This window comes from Macrotis lagotis, chromosome 7 (genome assembly GCF_037893015.1).
Source record: "Macrotis lagotis isolate mMagLag1 chromosome 7, bilby.v1.9.chrom.fasta, whole genome shotgun sequence".
NCBI classification, from domain to species: Eukaryota; Metazoa; Chordata; class Mammalia; order Peramelemorphia; family Peramelidae; genus Macrotis; species Macrotis lagotis.
In genome coordinates, this window is record NC_133664.1 from 190,630,888 (window position 1) to 190,645,181 (window position 14,294).

The window sequence follows — 14,294 nt, forward strand, 5'->3', positions numbered from 1 at the left end:
AAACTGAGACAAAAGGAGGTTATGTGACTTGCCTAGAGTCATGCCACTATTAAGTATCTGAGACTGGATTTGAATTCAGGACTTTGTGACTCCAGTCCCAGCACCTTATGCATCAGAGCACTTTGCTACCTAATTTTAACAATAAAGCAAATGATTTTGTTAAGGGAGTTTGAATTTAGTATATGAGTTCTTTATTGAATATGGTGAGTTTTGGAGTTGAGAATTGAAATGGGAATATAAATTTGATAATTTTTATATGAACCTGGAAATCAAGTGAGAATTAGATTTGGGAAGCAAAAGTCCAATGTTTAAAACCTTTTGAAATCAGTGAGCTATTCAATAGAGATAAATAAGGAAAATGTGTAATTAAAAGTAGAAGAAACAATTGATGAAATGTCCAGAAAAGAAAGAAGAAAATCTGGATAGTGTAGATTTCTAGAAATGTATCTGGAAGTCAGTTCAGATGACATTCAGTCCAATTCCTTCATTTTTTCAAATGGAGACTATATGACTTACGTGAATTCATGCAACTTCTTTTCTAGAACTCCTAGAATCTAGACTTCCTGATTGTCTTGTATTCACTATACCACATAACTAAATTTTAGGAGTGAGGGACATTCTTAGCAGTGTCAAATAAATGGCAAAGAGGGAAAATGAAGGGAATGAGCATATAAGTGATATATACTATATTCCAGAAAATCTGCTAAGGGCTTAAAAATGAATATTTTCTTAATTGATTCTCACAACAGATAGGCAATATTAGTAACCTTATTTTAATGTTGAAGAAACTGAGGCAAACAGGTTAAATGATATTCCCAAATTCATACAGCTAGCAAGTATCTGAGGCCAAATTTGAACTTAGGTCTTTCAAATTAAAGGTTCACCTCTCTATCATTAACTGTTAAAAGGTCATAGAGAATGAATACCTTTATAAAGAGGAAATTCTTGAAAGCTCACTTGACAGGGGCTTAAATCTGCTTCTGAGAAAAGTAGTTACTGAATTAAATTTGTTGTAATGGGATCATTTTTGTCCCTATATATTTGAACTTGGATTTGAATTCATGTCTTTTCAACTCCAGACCCAGTACCCTACCTACTGAGCAATCTCCCTATATTATTCTTTGATTATGGGACAATATGATTTACATGATTATACAAAGAAAATGAGAACTTTTCTACTGCCTCTAATCTAAGGTGAAGTGATGCATAGAGATGACCAGTGATGAAAAGGAAAAACTTAACAGAAGATGAGAGAGAAGGAGGTGAATGAGAATAGAACTCTGTCCAAGAATAAACTATAATTCTGCTCCTTGTTTATTGATGGCTAATCAGATTGTCTGGCCAATAAGGTACTGGGGTATTCTGAGGAAGATGAGAAAGAGTAATAAAGATTTTTATACTTAACTCTAAATTTAAAAACCTGGAAGAGACCTGAGACCATCTAGTCCAATCTATACCTAAATAACAAATTCTTCTACTACGTACTTTACATAAGCCATTGAGACTTTGAAGATCACCAGTAAAGAGAAGACAAATAACCTCCTGAGGTAGCCCAGTTCAATTCTGGAGAATTTTAATTGTAAGAAAAACTACTTTCATGCTAAGATTAAGCCTTCCATGTGGCAATTTTCAAAATTCATTTAAAAAGTTTGCTGTTAGTGAAAAGGAGAAATATATTGTGGCTTTATAATGAAATAAAGGGATTTGCTATTAACAAATAAATCTGCATATCTGATGATAGAAGACACAGAGAGAGAAAAACAGAGACAGAGAGACAAAAATTCCACTTTGAAAATAGACAATTAATTTATTAACTACCAGAAATAATTTTGCTTTTCAAGACCCAAGACTAGCTACTAAATGAAATTAAAATTACCTATTTCAAAGCTTCCATCAATCAAACCAGCTTCAGATGTTGTTGTACCAAATCTTCTTTCTATCTGAGTGATGGTACTTTTCATGTAAATTCCTGCTAGTGCTTTGCAAATAAAGCAGAATGATAGTGCCACCATGAACATCTATTCAAGGGACAGAATGGAAAGGAAAGTATGATTAAATAAAAGATCACAAGAATTATTTTTAGTATATTTTGACTTTCCCCTAAGGCTTTATGTCTTTATACATCTCTCATAATTCTCAACTTTGGTAAAAAGTGTTGGCATAATACTATTAACCTTAACACCTGCATATTTGAAAAGAAGTCCTTTGACTCGTTTCACAGCTTCAAGGCAGAGTAGCCAAGGTGAAGACTTTTTTTTTAGGTTTTTGCAAGGCAAATGGGGTTAAGTGGCTTGTCCAAGGCCACACAGCTAGGTAATTATCAAGTGTCTGAGACTGGATTTGAACCCAGGTATTCCTGACTCCAAGGCCGGTGCTTTATCCACTATGCCACCTAGCTGCCCCAGTGAAGACTTTTTTAAAAAAAAAAACATTTGTGCTCACTCTTTTTATTTTAAAAACTTATTTTAAAAATTCAAATGAATTTTAAAATCATTGGTCAATAATTTTTAGGCAATTAGATGCATCAGCCTAACGTAATTAATGCTTTCCCCCCTAACATTTAATGTATTAACAGAAGTTAACAATCAAGGAAGGAAAAAAACTGAGTTAATTTTAAGGTAATAATTCCAATCATATATATATATATATATATATATATATATATATGTATATGTATACATATATAAACATATAAAGAGGAACCAAGAGGCAAATAGGTATTTGTCTCTGGCAGGAGGAGTTTGATAGGAAAATGACAAAAGTTTACAATTTTAACTGAAATCCAGAAGAGAGACGAAGGGAACCATCCCAGTGCTATTCACAATGTGTGCTATTACTAGTGAGAGATTATATATAGCACATTAGCATTGGAAGGATTTTTAAAGACTACCATCACTAAGAACAGAAGGGAAGTAGAAAACTGGGACAAAATTTTATAGACAGTTTTTCAGATAAAAAGTCTCATGAGTCATTCCCCAGTTGATAAATGGATAAAGAGTATGAGTAGGCAGTTTTTAGATAAAAAAATCACAATAATTTATAGTAATATGAAAAAATGTTTTAAATTATTAGTGATTAGAGAAATGCTAATTGAATAATATTGAGATATCATTTTACATTTATCATTTTGGACAAAATGATTGAAGGGGAAAGAGGTGGGTATTGGGAGGATATGGTAAAATTGGGACACTAATTCATTGTTAGAGGAATTGTGAAATGATCCACCCATTTTGGAGGGAAATCTGGAATTATATTCAAAGATTTACTCCATTGCTTATACCCCTAATCACTCTTAGATCTCTTTCCAAAGATGATTAGGGAAAAGGAAGAGAACCTAATTGTTTTAAAATATTTATAGCAACTCTCTTTGCATTTGTATTGGAAATTGTGGGAATGCCCATTAATCCAAGAATGACTAAACAAGTTTTGGTAAATGATTATGATAGTAACTGTGCTATAAGAAATGATGAGTTCACTGATTTTAGCAAAACATAATTAGACTTGCATGATATGATGAAAAATGAAATGAACAGAACCAAGAATGCTGAATACAATAACAGCAATATGGTTTCAAGAACAACTTTGAACAACTACGTCATTTAGAATATTATAAATTAATAAGATACTGGGGTGGCTAGGTGGTGCAATGAATAAAGCACCGGCCCTGGAGTCAGGAGTACTTGGGTTCAATTCTGGTCTCAGATACTTAATAATTATCTAGCTGTGTGCCCTTTTGCCTTGCAAAAAGGCCTAAAACATGTTTCTAAGATACTAACTATATAACTTTATCATATATTTAAAAGGAATAGCAAGATGTACATAATAGTTTAAAGTTCCATGTGTGATCATCTTTTTTATTTTGTGGTTATATCAGGATAGGTTTTTTTTTTTTTTGAAAGGCAATGGGATTAAGTGGCTTGCCCAAGGTCACACAGCTAGGTAATTATTAAGTGTTTTGAGGTCACATTTGAACTCAGGTACTCCTGACTCCAGGTCTGGTGCTCTATCCACTGCGCCACCTAGCTGCCACTATTTTATGGTTATAGAAATACTTGATTGATTCCATGAATTAAAATTAACAAAAAATTAAGGGCCACTTGAAAATTGTTTGTACAATTAATAGGATTCAGAGAATCTGAGCTCAAATTTAAATTCTACTACTTAATATTTTCCATATGGCTTAGAACAAATCACTTCCTTTATTTTTGCCTTGTTTTCCTTAATTGTACAATAAGAACTTAAACTAGTTGTACTAAACCATCTCCCAACTTTAAATCCTAATTTCCTATTAAAGGAAAATTTTTGGTGAGAAAGTTCATTGAAACTAGAGAAAAAGGGATGAAAATTGTTTTTTTCAGAAAGGATGACTATGATACTATGATACTATTCTCCACAATGAACTGTGTTTACACTTCCTCCTCCATTCTACTGCTAAAGTGATCCCTCCCTTACTCAATATATACTCCAAGATCAATTATATAGGCTTTTGGCATTCAAAATCTTCCATTACCTACTCTCCTTCCCAACCAAATTTTCTTCTTACATCTCCCCAACCATCTGAAATATTCTGTGATCTAGTGTTATTGATCAAAACACTTTATCTCCCCACACTAGACATTCTTATTGTTTTTCTCCCTAAGCCTAGAATACCTTCCCTCCTCATCTTTGCATCCTGGTCACTTTGACTTCCTTTAATTTCCAGGTAAAATCTCACCTCATATAGGAAGAACTGAAATAAGATTAGAAGACAAAATAATATGAACTGAGACTCTGTAGCTGCTGCTGATGTTTGTCTTTTGTTCTTGAGGAAGATAATGGCATTAGGGAGGTGGTACCATATCAAGCAAATGAATTGGATTTGAGTGAGGGGTTGCTGGGCTAAGTCACCAACCTCATGTTATCCTCTTGCTGTGTAGCTGATAATGACCAAATAAAAGAAAGACCAAGTAAAAAATGATAATCTAATATCTAAAATGATGTCAATGAGAAAATATAGCAAATGTGGATTGTAGATAAATTGACTCAGATACATTTATGTGCTTCAACACATAACAAAAAAGATGCCTAATAAATTGAGTATGAAATTTAACAATAAAAGCAAAACATTACTTCTGAACATCCTAATTTTAAGATAAGGAAAATTCTGCCATCTACAGGAATTTTTTTCCTAATTCCCCTTAATGTTAATACTTTCTCTCTATTGGTTATCTCAAATGTTCGTATATTTTTATTTACATGTTGTCTACCCTATTAAGCTCTTTGAGAGGAAGGACTTAAAAAATTCCTTGAATTTAAGAATTTAACAAGTGCCTGTTGTATATAGTAGGTACTCAATATATGCTTGTTGTCTGACTGATTACAAAGGTCAGATCTTATGATTTGTGTAGTCCTTTTAAAGTTGTTGCTTTTTCATTTTCTTCTGACAAATTTCATATTATTTTTGGATGTTTGAATTTCAAATTTGTTGTTGCATCTTTCAGGGCTTCCATGCTCTTCAACTGGATATCTATTCTTTTCTTCCTTGTTTTTGTTTTTGCAAGGTAATGGGGTTAAGTGACTTGCCCAACATCACACAACTATGTAATGATTATGTCTGAAGCTGGATTTGAACTCAGGTCCTGCTAATGCCAGGGTCAGTGCTCTTGACACTTAGCTGTTCCTCTTCATTCCTTTCTAAATTCTGTATTCTACTGTTTGTCTCTTAAATTCTGCTTAAATAATTCTAATTAACAAACTAATTTCATCCCCAATATCTCATTTTAAATGTCTTATTTCTCTTTGAAACAAATCTAATGTGTGTTGATTTTTTGCATAATGTCTGGGGAATCTTTAGAATTCATGTAAATGTTACTATTTCCAGACAAATTGATATTTAGAATTGAAGAATCAATTAAAATCAATTAAACCTATTATTTCAATAAAGTATCAGAATACAACCAAATCCATAAAGATTATAAACTTTTTTCTATTTCATCAACAAAACCTAATAGGCAAAGATAGAAAAAATATTTACTATATATTGCTTCAGAATATATAGTAACTTGGAGTTCAACTACCAAGATCACACCTGAATCATAAAATTACAACTACTCAAATATCATTACAGACAAAAAGATTACAAAAATAATTGGAGAGATATTAATTGTTCATAGTTGAGCTTTAATTATATTTAAATGAATTTGGAGATTCTGTACATCTAGAGGAACAAAAGTTCAAGAATCTCCTGAGCTTTTTCATGGGGGAGGAAAAAAAGGACTTATAATGTACTAAAAATAATAATAATCAAAATGACTTGCTACTGATGAAAAATGGAAAATTGGATCAGCAGAATCTTTCAGGATCACAAAACATAGAAGCAATCAAAGACAGTAGCATACTATTTGATAAATACAAGAATTCTAAGAGCTGGAATTAGGACTCATTAGTCAACAAACCCTCTTATGAATACTAGAAAGCTGTTGGTCATTTAATAGATGTCAACTATCTTCTCACCTCATATATTAAGTTCCAAATGGATGTATATTCTAGATGATAAAAGACATCCTGCAAATTAGTGCACAAAGAAGGGAGATAAATTTGTAACAATATTTTGCAGGAAAGTTCTTGATCAAAGAAGAGATATCAAAAAAGATAAAATGAACAATTCTGAAAATAGAATTTTTTTTGGCACACACAAAATAAATTCATTTAAATAAAAAAGTAATTGGGGGGGCACAAATCTTTGCAGCAAGTTTCTATAATTTAGTCATTATATTCAAGATAGTAAATAGACTCATATTTAGAAAAACAAAAATCATTCCTTAAAAGGTAAAGGGTCAAAGAATGTGAATAATCAATTCATAGCAAAAGAAATTCAAGTCATCAATAACCATATGAAAAACCACTAATATAAAGAGAAATGTATATTAAGCAATTCTAATGTTCTACTTCATACTAGTCAGATTGTCAAAGACGACCAAAAAGGAAACTGAAAATTTTTGATGGACTCTGGGAGAACAGACAGGTAGAAAAATGCATAGTTAGTCTAGTTGTGGACTTGTACAACCATTTCAGAAACCATTTTGAATCATACTCTAAGGTCACTGAATAGTTTATATACCCTTTGACCCAGTGATAGTAAATCATTTCTAGGCATAACTCTAAAGGAGATCAAAAAGACAGGGAAATTACCCACGTGTTTAAAAGTATTTTTTGTCTTACTCTATTGTAGTAAAATAAATCGTGAATGAAATAATGGCCATGTTTTGCATAAGGCTGAGCAAATTTTGGTATGTGAATGTAATGGAATATTGTAGTGTCATTAGAAATGATGAAATATTCAAAAAAATTTGAGAAATGGTATGAACTGACACCCATAATTTTGAGTCACAAATTCTCACCAAAGAATTTGGGACCTTTGAAGTTCCTAGTGAACAATTACTTCTCCACATGTAAATCAGCAACTTCTTTGCAAATTATAGTGTTAGAAAGTTTTCCAAGGTCATCTAGGCAATATGTGTCAGAAATGAGATTTGAACCCAGGGTTTTATGACTCCTGTAAATTCTCATTCAATCCTGTAATGCTACCTTTCTTGGAAAGTATTATTCCTTTCAAATTAGAAATGTCTTTCCTCCATAGTAAAAGTTCTAATTTGTTGTTGTTCAGTCATTTATTCAATTTTTCCTGACTACATTTGAGATTTTCTTGGCAAAGATACTGGAAGTGATTTGTCATTTTCTTCTCTAGATTATTTTACAGATGCAGAAATTGAGATAAACAGATTAAGTGACCTAGTAAGTGTCTGAGGCCAGATTTGATGTCAGGTCTCCCTGACTCCAGACCCAACACTCTATTCTGCCACCTTACTGCCCCAGAAGCATTAATTATTTTTATATATAAAAATATAACTCAATGAACCTTCAAGTCACTGTGACATTTAGTTTTCTTCTTGACTGATGACTTCATATCTGCTTGTGTGGCTGAGTATTGACTTGAGCTGTTCCTGGAATCCAAGGTATTTGTTTGTACTGCTGTGTTTTCTGGCCTTGAATTCATTACCTGGTGGAGAAGATCAGATTTTATTTCATTTTTTATCAAATAAATTGAACATGATTTTCCCAAATCTCCAAATTCACCTTGTGATGCATTACATAAGAAATATAAATTCTATCAGGGGTTGGGATGTTTTGAGATCACCTACTCAAATCTTTTCATTTTGTACATGAAGAACTGAGACACAGAGAAATGACTAGGACTCAGCTAGTTTTTAACAAAAATGTCGTGACATAACATCACACAGATAGTGGCAAACACAGAAAAGAACCCAATGTCCTTTCACCAGTGTTTTTCTCAATATCATGCTGCTCATCAATTGGAATTATGTAAATAATTCTGTGTAGGTAACAACTAGATCGAAGTACAGTGGGGGGGGGAAGGAAAGCTCCAAGTTTCATTCCATTTTTGTTAAAAACTAAGAGTCCTATGATACTTGATTTTTTTGGATCTGTTTCCACATCTTGAAAATGATGGAGTTAAATTATCTCGAATAAGATAATATTTGTGAAACAGTCCAAGTACACCTGACACAGAGTAGGCATTATTTAAAAAGTTAGTTGTGATGATGATGATAATGATGATGATGAATGATGATGATGATGGTGATGCACCTCTAAGGATACCTCCAAATAAAATTCCTTTTGACTCAGGGCCCTCCTTTGTTCATTCTCAGTGTCAAATATAGTGCTTTGGGGTAGCTAGGTAGCATAGTGGATAGAGTACTGAACTTGGAGTCAAGAGGACCTGAGTTCAAATGTGGCTTCAGACTCTTTAAAATTACCTAGCTGTGTGACCTTGGGCAAATCCCTTAACCCCATTGTCTTGCAAAAAACTATATATATATATATATATATATATATATATATATATGTGTGTGTGTGTGTGTGTGTGTGTATGTGTATGTGTGTGTGTATATATATATATGTATATATAATTGTCTTATACAAGGTAGATAACTAATAATTATTTTAAAAAATTCTAGCTATTAAAATTCTATGACACAATGGATTCAAGGGAATTGTAAGGTAGAATTTTAGACCTTGGATAATTTATAAACTAGATGGAAAGAATATGTTTATACACAAAAAGGAAAAGGATAGTATAACAATGCATACTATTGTATAGTTTATGTAGTGAGGACAAGAAATATTACAAGAATTTAGTCTTCAGAAAACTTAATGGAAGAGGTGAAACTTGAATTGGTTTTTGGTTTTTGGGTAAGATTTGAAAAAGTAGAAAAGAGGGAGAAGGGCATAAGAACATTACTCAGAGGGGGGGGGTCTGGATTGGAGTGTTATACATCCTAAGGTCAAATTCTAGGTCAAATAAGTGCAGCTTTACCTGGCTTAACTTGTTTCCCTTGGACTGCCAAGAATGTCAAACTTTTACCATATTGTATAAAATATTTTTATTTATATATTCTTCATATGAATCCTGTTCTTGTGTCAGCTATGTAAGCTTGGTTAAGTCACTTAAGTGCTATTTGTTTCAATGTCCTTAATTGTAAAATATGAATAATTATACCTACCTCTCAAGGGCATGATGAAATACTATTATTTCTGAAATACTAGTCACAGTACCTGGCACACATCATGTGCTATACAAAAGCAGTTATTACTATTATTGTTATTACTATCTCCATACATTCACACAGTATCTTTTTCTATTACTTTACTTTTTTTGAAGCTAATTAGGGTTAAGTGACTTGCCCAGGTAATACTGTTTGTAAGTAACTGAGGCCAGATTTGAACTCAGGAAGATATATCTTCCTCATTCCAGGTTTAGTACTCCATCTATTGTACCACCTAGGTGCCCCAAGGGCATTTGAGGTAATGGAAAGTTAAGTGAATTTGGAATCAAATGACCTGCAGAGAAAAAAAAATCCTTCTGTTTTTTTATTTTGAAAGAAACAAGGCAAAGATCAATTTGTCCCACTGTAATCAAAATTAGATTAAAATGGGAACTTTATTTAGGTACAAAAGGAGAAATCATAAACGATTTAAGCAAGCATGGAAAAAATTTACCTGCGAAATCTACAGATAAAGGAAGCATTGATGGCTAAACAAGAGATAAAGAGCATCATAAAAGTAAAATAGGTAGTTTTGATTATATGAAAGTGAAAGGTTTTGCACAATGCAAGCCAATGCAGGAAGAATTAAAAAGAAAGCAGAAAACTGGGGGAAAAATTAGAACAAATTTCTTTTACAAAGACCTCATTTCTTAGGTATATAAGGAACTGAGTGGAATCCACAAGAATAAGAACTATTCTCCAACTGATAAATGGTCAAAGGATATGAACAGGAGACTTTTTGAAGAAGAAATCAAAGCCATCTCTAGTCGCATGAAAAGTGCTCTAAATCACTAATAATTTAAGAAATGCAAATTAAAGCAACTGTGAGCTAAGAGTACATACTGATCAGATTGATTAAATGCCATAAGAGGAAAATTACAAATTCTGGAGGAAATGTGAAAAAAACAGGGACACCAAAGCATTGTGGATGGAGTTGTGAAATGGTTCCTCTCTTCTAGACTTCAAAACTATATTTGAATCTAGATCCCCAAACTATAAAACTGTGTATTCCCTTTAAGCCAACAGTATCTCTACTTGAGCTACATCTCAGAGACAAAGAAAAGAGAAAGGACCTGTATTTATGAAAATATTCATAGTAGTTTTCTTTGTGTTGGAATTGGAAATTGAATAGATACCCATCAGTGGGGGAACAAGTTGTGGTATATAATTGTGATAGAATACTTTTGTTCAATAAGAAATGATGAAGATGGTTTCAGTATTAAAAAACTCAAATACCTTAGGAAAACTTAAATTAATTATGCAAAGTGAAGTGAACAGAACGAAGAGAACACAACTAGGAGCAATACTATAGGGATGATCAACTGTGATTTAGTCAGACATTGTCTGATCAGGACAATTTTCAAAATAATTCAAAGATCCATGATAAAAAATGCTACCCACTTCCAGAGAGACAACTTCTGAACTCTGAGTACAGATTGAAACATGCTTTCACTTTATTTTTGTTATTTATTTTTTCAACATGGTTAATGTAGAATTGTTTAGTATCACTTCTCATGCATAATAAGCATCTTATTGCTTGCCTTCTTAAATGCATTGGGAAGGGGATGAAGGGAGGAATTGAATTTAAAATTTAAAATTTTAAAAACTGAAAAAATTAAAAATATAAAAAATAAATTATAAGACAAATGAATAATATGTAAAGTACAATCTTTGGAGTTAGGAATACCTGGTTTTGAATCTTGCTCCAGCTCTGTACTGGCTTTTTGTCAAAGGGCTAGACACTTAACCTCTCAGTGACCCAGAAAATTTTATGAGACTAAGATTCAAGGGAGAAGTTGATCTGAGATGGTATATATACATGCTGGTAGGAAATATGGTTTAGAAACTTGATTTCATACATAAATATATCATGACTTGTAGTTGAAACAGCATGTATATCAGTGTGTAAAATACATGCACATATAAATTCAAATAATATTAAATTGCATGTAGATATAACATTTCTACACATCTTTTTATCTATATACTTTAATATATGATTTGCAGTTGCTCAGTTGTTTCAGTTGTGTCTGACTTTTTGTGAACCTCTTTGTAGTTTTTTTTGATATACTGGAATGGTTTGCCATTTCCTGTTCCAGCTCATTTTTACAGAATAAACTAAGACAAATTCGGTTAAGTGACTTGCCTAGGGACACACAGATGAGTCAATATGTGACACTATATTAATACTGTTGAATAAATTAATTTTGTTATTAACTATATGCTTATATTACTGATATAATGTATGATAATCACTATATGTTTCAGTGCATACATATTTCTGTGATCTATAATCATAATGTTTGTCTTTCTTTTTGAAGAAGACCACAGTGTCAGGGAGGTGATGCCATGACAAGTACATGGATTGGATTTGAGTGAGGGGGTACTGTTCTAAGTCACCAGCCTCACTTTCCTTTCCACGGCCATCTGAGTCCAGTGGCCAGATATGGATCAGGGTACCTGGAGATGGCCCTGGAGGCCATGCAATCAGGGTTAAGTGACCTGCCCAAAGTCACATAGCTAGTAAGAGTCAAGTGTCTGAGGCTGGATTCGAACTCCTGGCCTCCTTACTCCAAAGTCAGTACTCTATCCACTTGTGCCATCTAGCTTCCTCATCTAATTCTGTGATTTAATTCATATATGAATAATCTGACTGCTCAATATATACACATTTGAAATTATGATATATACAACCTAAGAATTTAAAACTCATTCTTTAGTTAAAATGGAAACATGAAAATTGTGTCTATTAGTAAAGGAATATAAATAAAAACAAGAAAGAGAAATAAATGTCAAGATTTCATTTGCAGTCACAGATATATATTTTTATACCTATTTGCATGGAATCATATATGTTTAAAAAAAGAGACAAATATCTCTGCTTGCAATGGAGACAATCATTTCCTTGATCATAATTTTTATGAATGTGTTAGAGTGGAAATGAGTGCCAGATTTTAAAACTACAATATCACAGAAGAACAGAAATTTAAATGTGCTAAGGACTCAGTAATTATGTAGTTAACTCTTGCCTGAAAATAAATTCTTTTTAAAACCCACAAGTGGACATTCAGACTATCATATTTTCCATAAGTAGGAGTCAGCTACCTCTCTAATCATCCCCATTATCAATTCTGGGTAGCTCTAATTGCTGGGAAGGGGATTTTTTCGTTATTATTGTTGTTTTATTGAGTTTTTATTTTTCTTGTTTTCATAACATTCAGTTATTTCCTCTTTGCAACTTCCTCCCATTCTTTCCTCTTGGATAGAACAATTTCATATTTTCTTTCACACAAAAGTTCTTCAAATCATTGAAGATATTATGCCTCCTCTCTGAATTCTACATGTCCTCTGTCCTTTACTTAGCTCATTATAGCATGTGGACTTTAAGTTATGAATTTTTTTATTTCCCTTCTCCGGATGTACTCTTATTTAACAATGTTCTACTTAAACTGTGGTACCTAGAAATACACACCATACTCCAGTTTTGTCTGGATAGAGAAAAATACAGAGGGCTATCATCTCTTTATTACCAGAAGCTGCTTATGTAAAATGCGTTTTGATTGTTGGAAAGTATCTCTGAGTTAGATGAGTTTCCTTTATGAATTATTCAGAAAGTGGAATGAAATTCACATTCTTGGATATGATAGGGTGTGTTTATTAAGAGAAAAAGGTGAGTGGGAAATGGTACTCCATTCAGTCTTCCTACCTTATTCCAGTCTACATTAACTGCTTGGAACAGTTAACATGGTCTATTAAAGAACAGACAAAAAATATTTCTCACTTCAAAATTGATCCATGTTATAATTCTCAAATTAACGTTTAAATAAAAAGTAAAACCAGTGGCAAAGAAAAATATAAAACAAACTTGGAGTAAATAGAATAAAATCTTAAAGTAAACTCCATGTAATAAAATGGAAACATTTTTCTATGACTATTTTAAAATTTTCTCAATATTGTAGGGATGAAAAATATTCAAATGAACAGATCCAAAAGATTCTTACCTAGACTTAGGATCCAGCTTCAGCAGCTATATATTCATTCATTTATTTGTTGATTTTGAAAGCATGTGTTTAAATAGTCATGTTTTTTTTTTTTTAAATCTCAGTCCATTGATGATTAACTATAGTATCTGCTCATCATTCTGGACAAATACAAGTAAATTTCCAAGTCAACATAAACTTTAAGAAAACTAACATTTCTTGTAAACTTATATAAAATGTTAGACATTGATCCATTCACAAAATTTTAAAATTATATTAAAGTTATATTGCTATCAACCTATTGAATTCAGCAGCTAAGTGAATCTTCCAAACAGAGGACAAATCAACCATCCTAAACTGTGTCAGGAATTTGCAGAGTTGAGACTAAGTGGGTAATAAGCAAACCTTCCCTGGAACATATTATTTTGAAAGCATTGAAAACTTACAGGTACTCAGCTTAAGGTGTGAAAGAAGATGAAAGGTGACAGGAGCTCAGACATTCCCCTAGAAGTGTGGGCTCCTAGTCCTAAAATCAAGGTCAAAGTTAAGTAAACAGCAAGAAAGAGCAGAAAAGAAAGATAACAAACATTTGCCAGGTTCCATAATAGTCATATATCATAAAGAGCTATCATGGGAAGCTTAAAGTGCAATCCAGAAGAAAAGAATGACTCAAAAATATCTAAAAGCAAAACCTAAAGCAAAACAAAAG

General features: G+C 32.4%; 1 protein-coding gene across 2 annotated transcripts in view; it reads right to left on the reverse strand.

Annotated features, from left to right (window-relative positions):
- LOC141493241 (solute carrier organic anion transporter family member 1B3-like) overlaps window positions 1-13,665 on the reverse strand; it is a 74,987-nt gene extending 61,322 nt beyond the window's left edge. For both annotated transcript variants that reach the window (XR_012470159.1, XM_074194317.1), the window contains exons 1-3: window positions 13,607-13,665; window positions 7,898-8,038; window positions 1,877-2,018 (exon numbers count right to left, since the gene is read on the reverse strand). Coding sequence is in view for 1 of the 2 variants with exons in the window: in XM_074194317.1 (XP_074050418.1) it covers window positions 1,877-2,018; window positions 7,898-8,035 (280 nt within the window). In the remaining variant the exon portion in view is untranslated. The remainder of the gene's footprint in view (window positions 1-1,876; window positions 2,019-7,897; window positions 8,039-13,606) is intronic.
- Window positions 13,666-14,294: the final 629 nt, after the last annotated feature.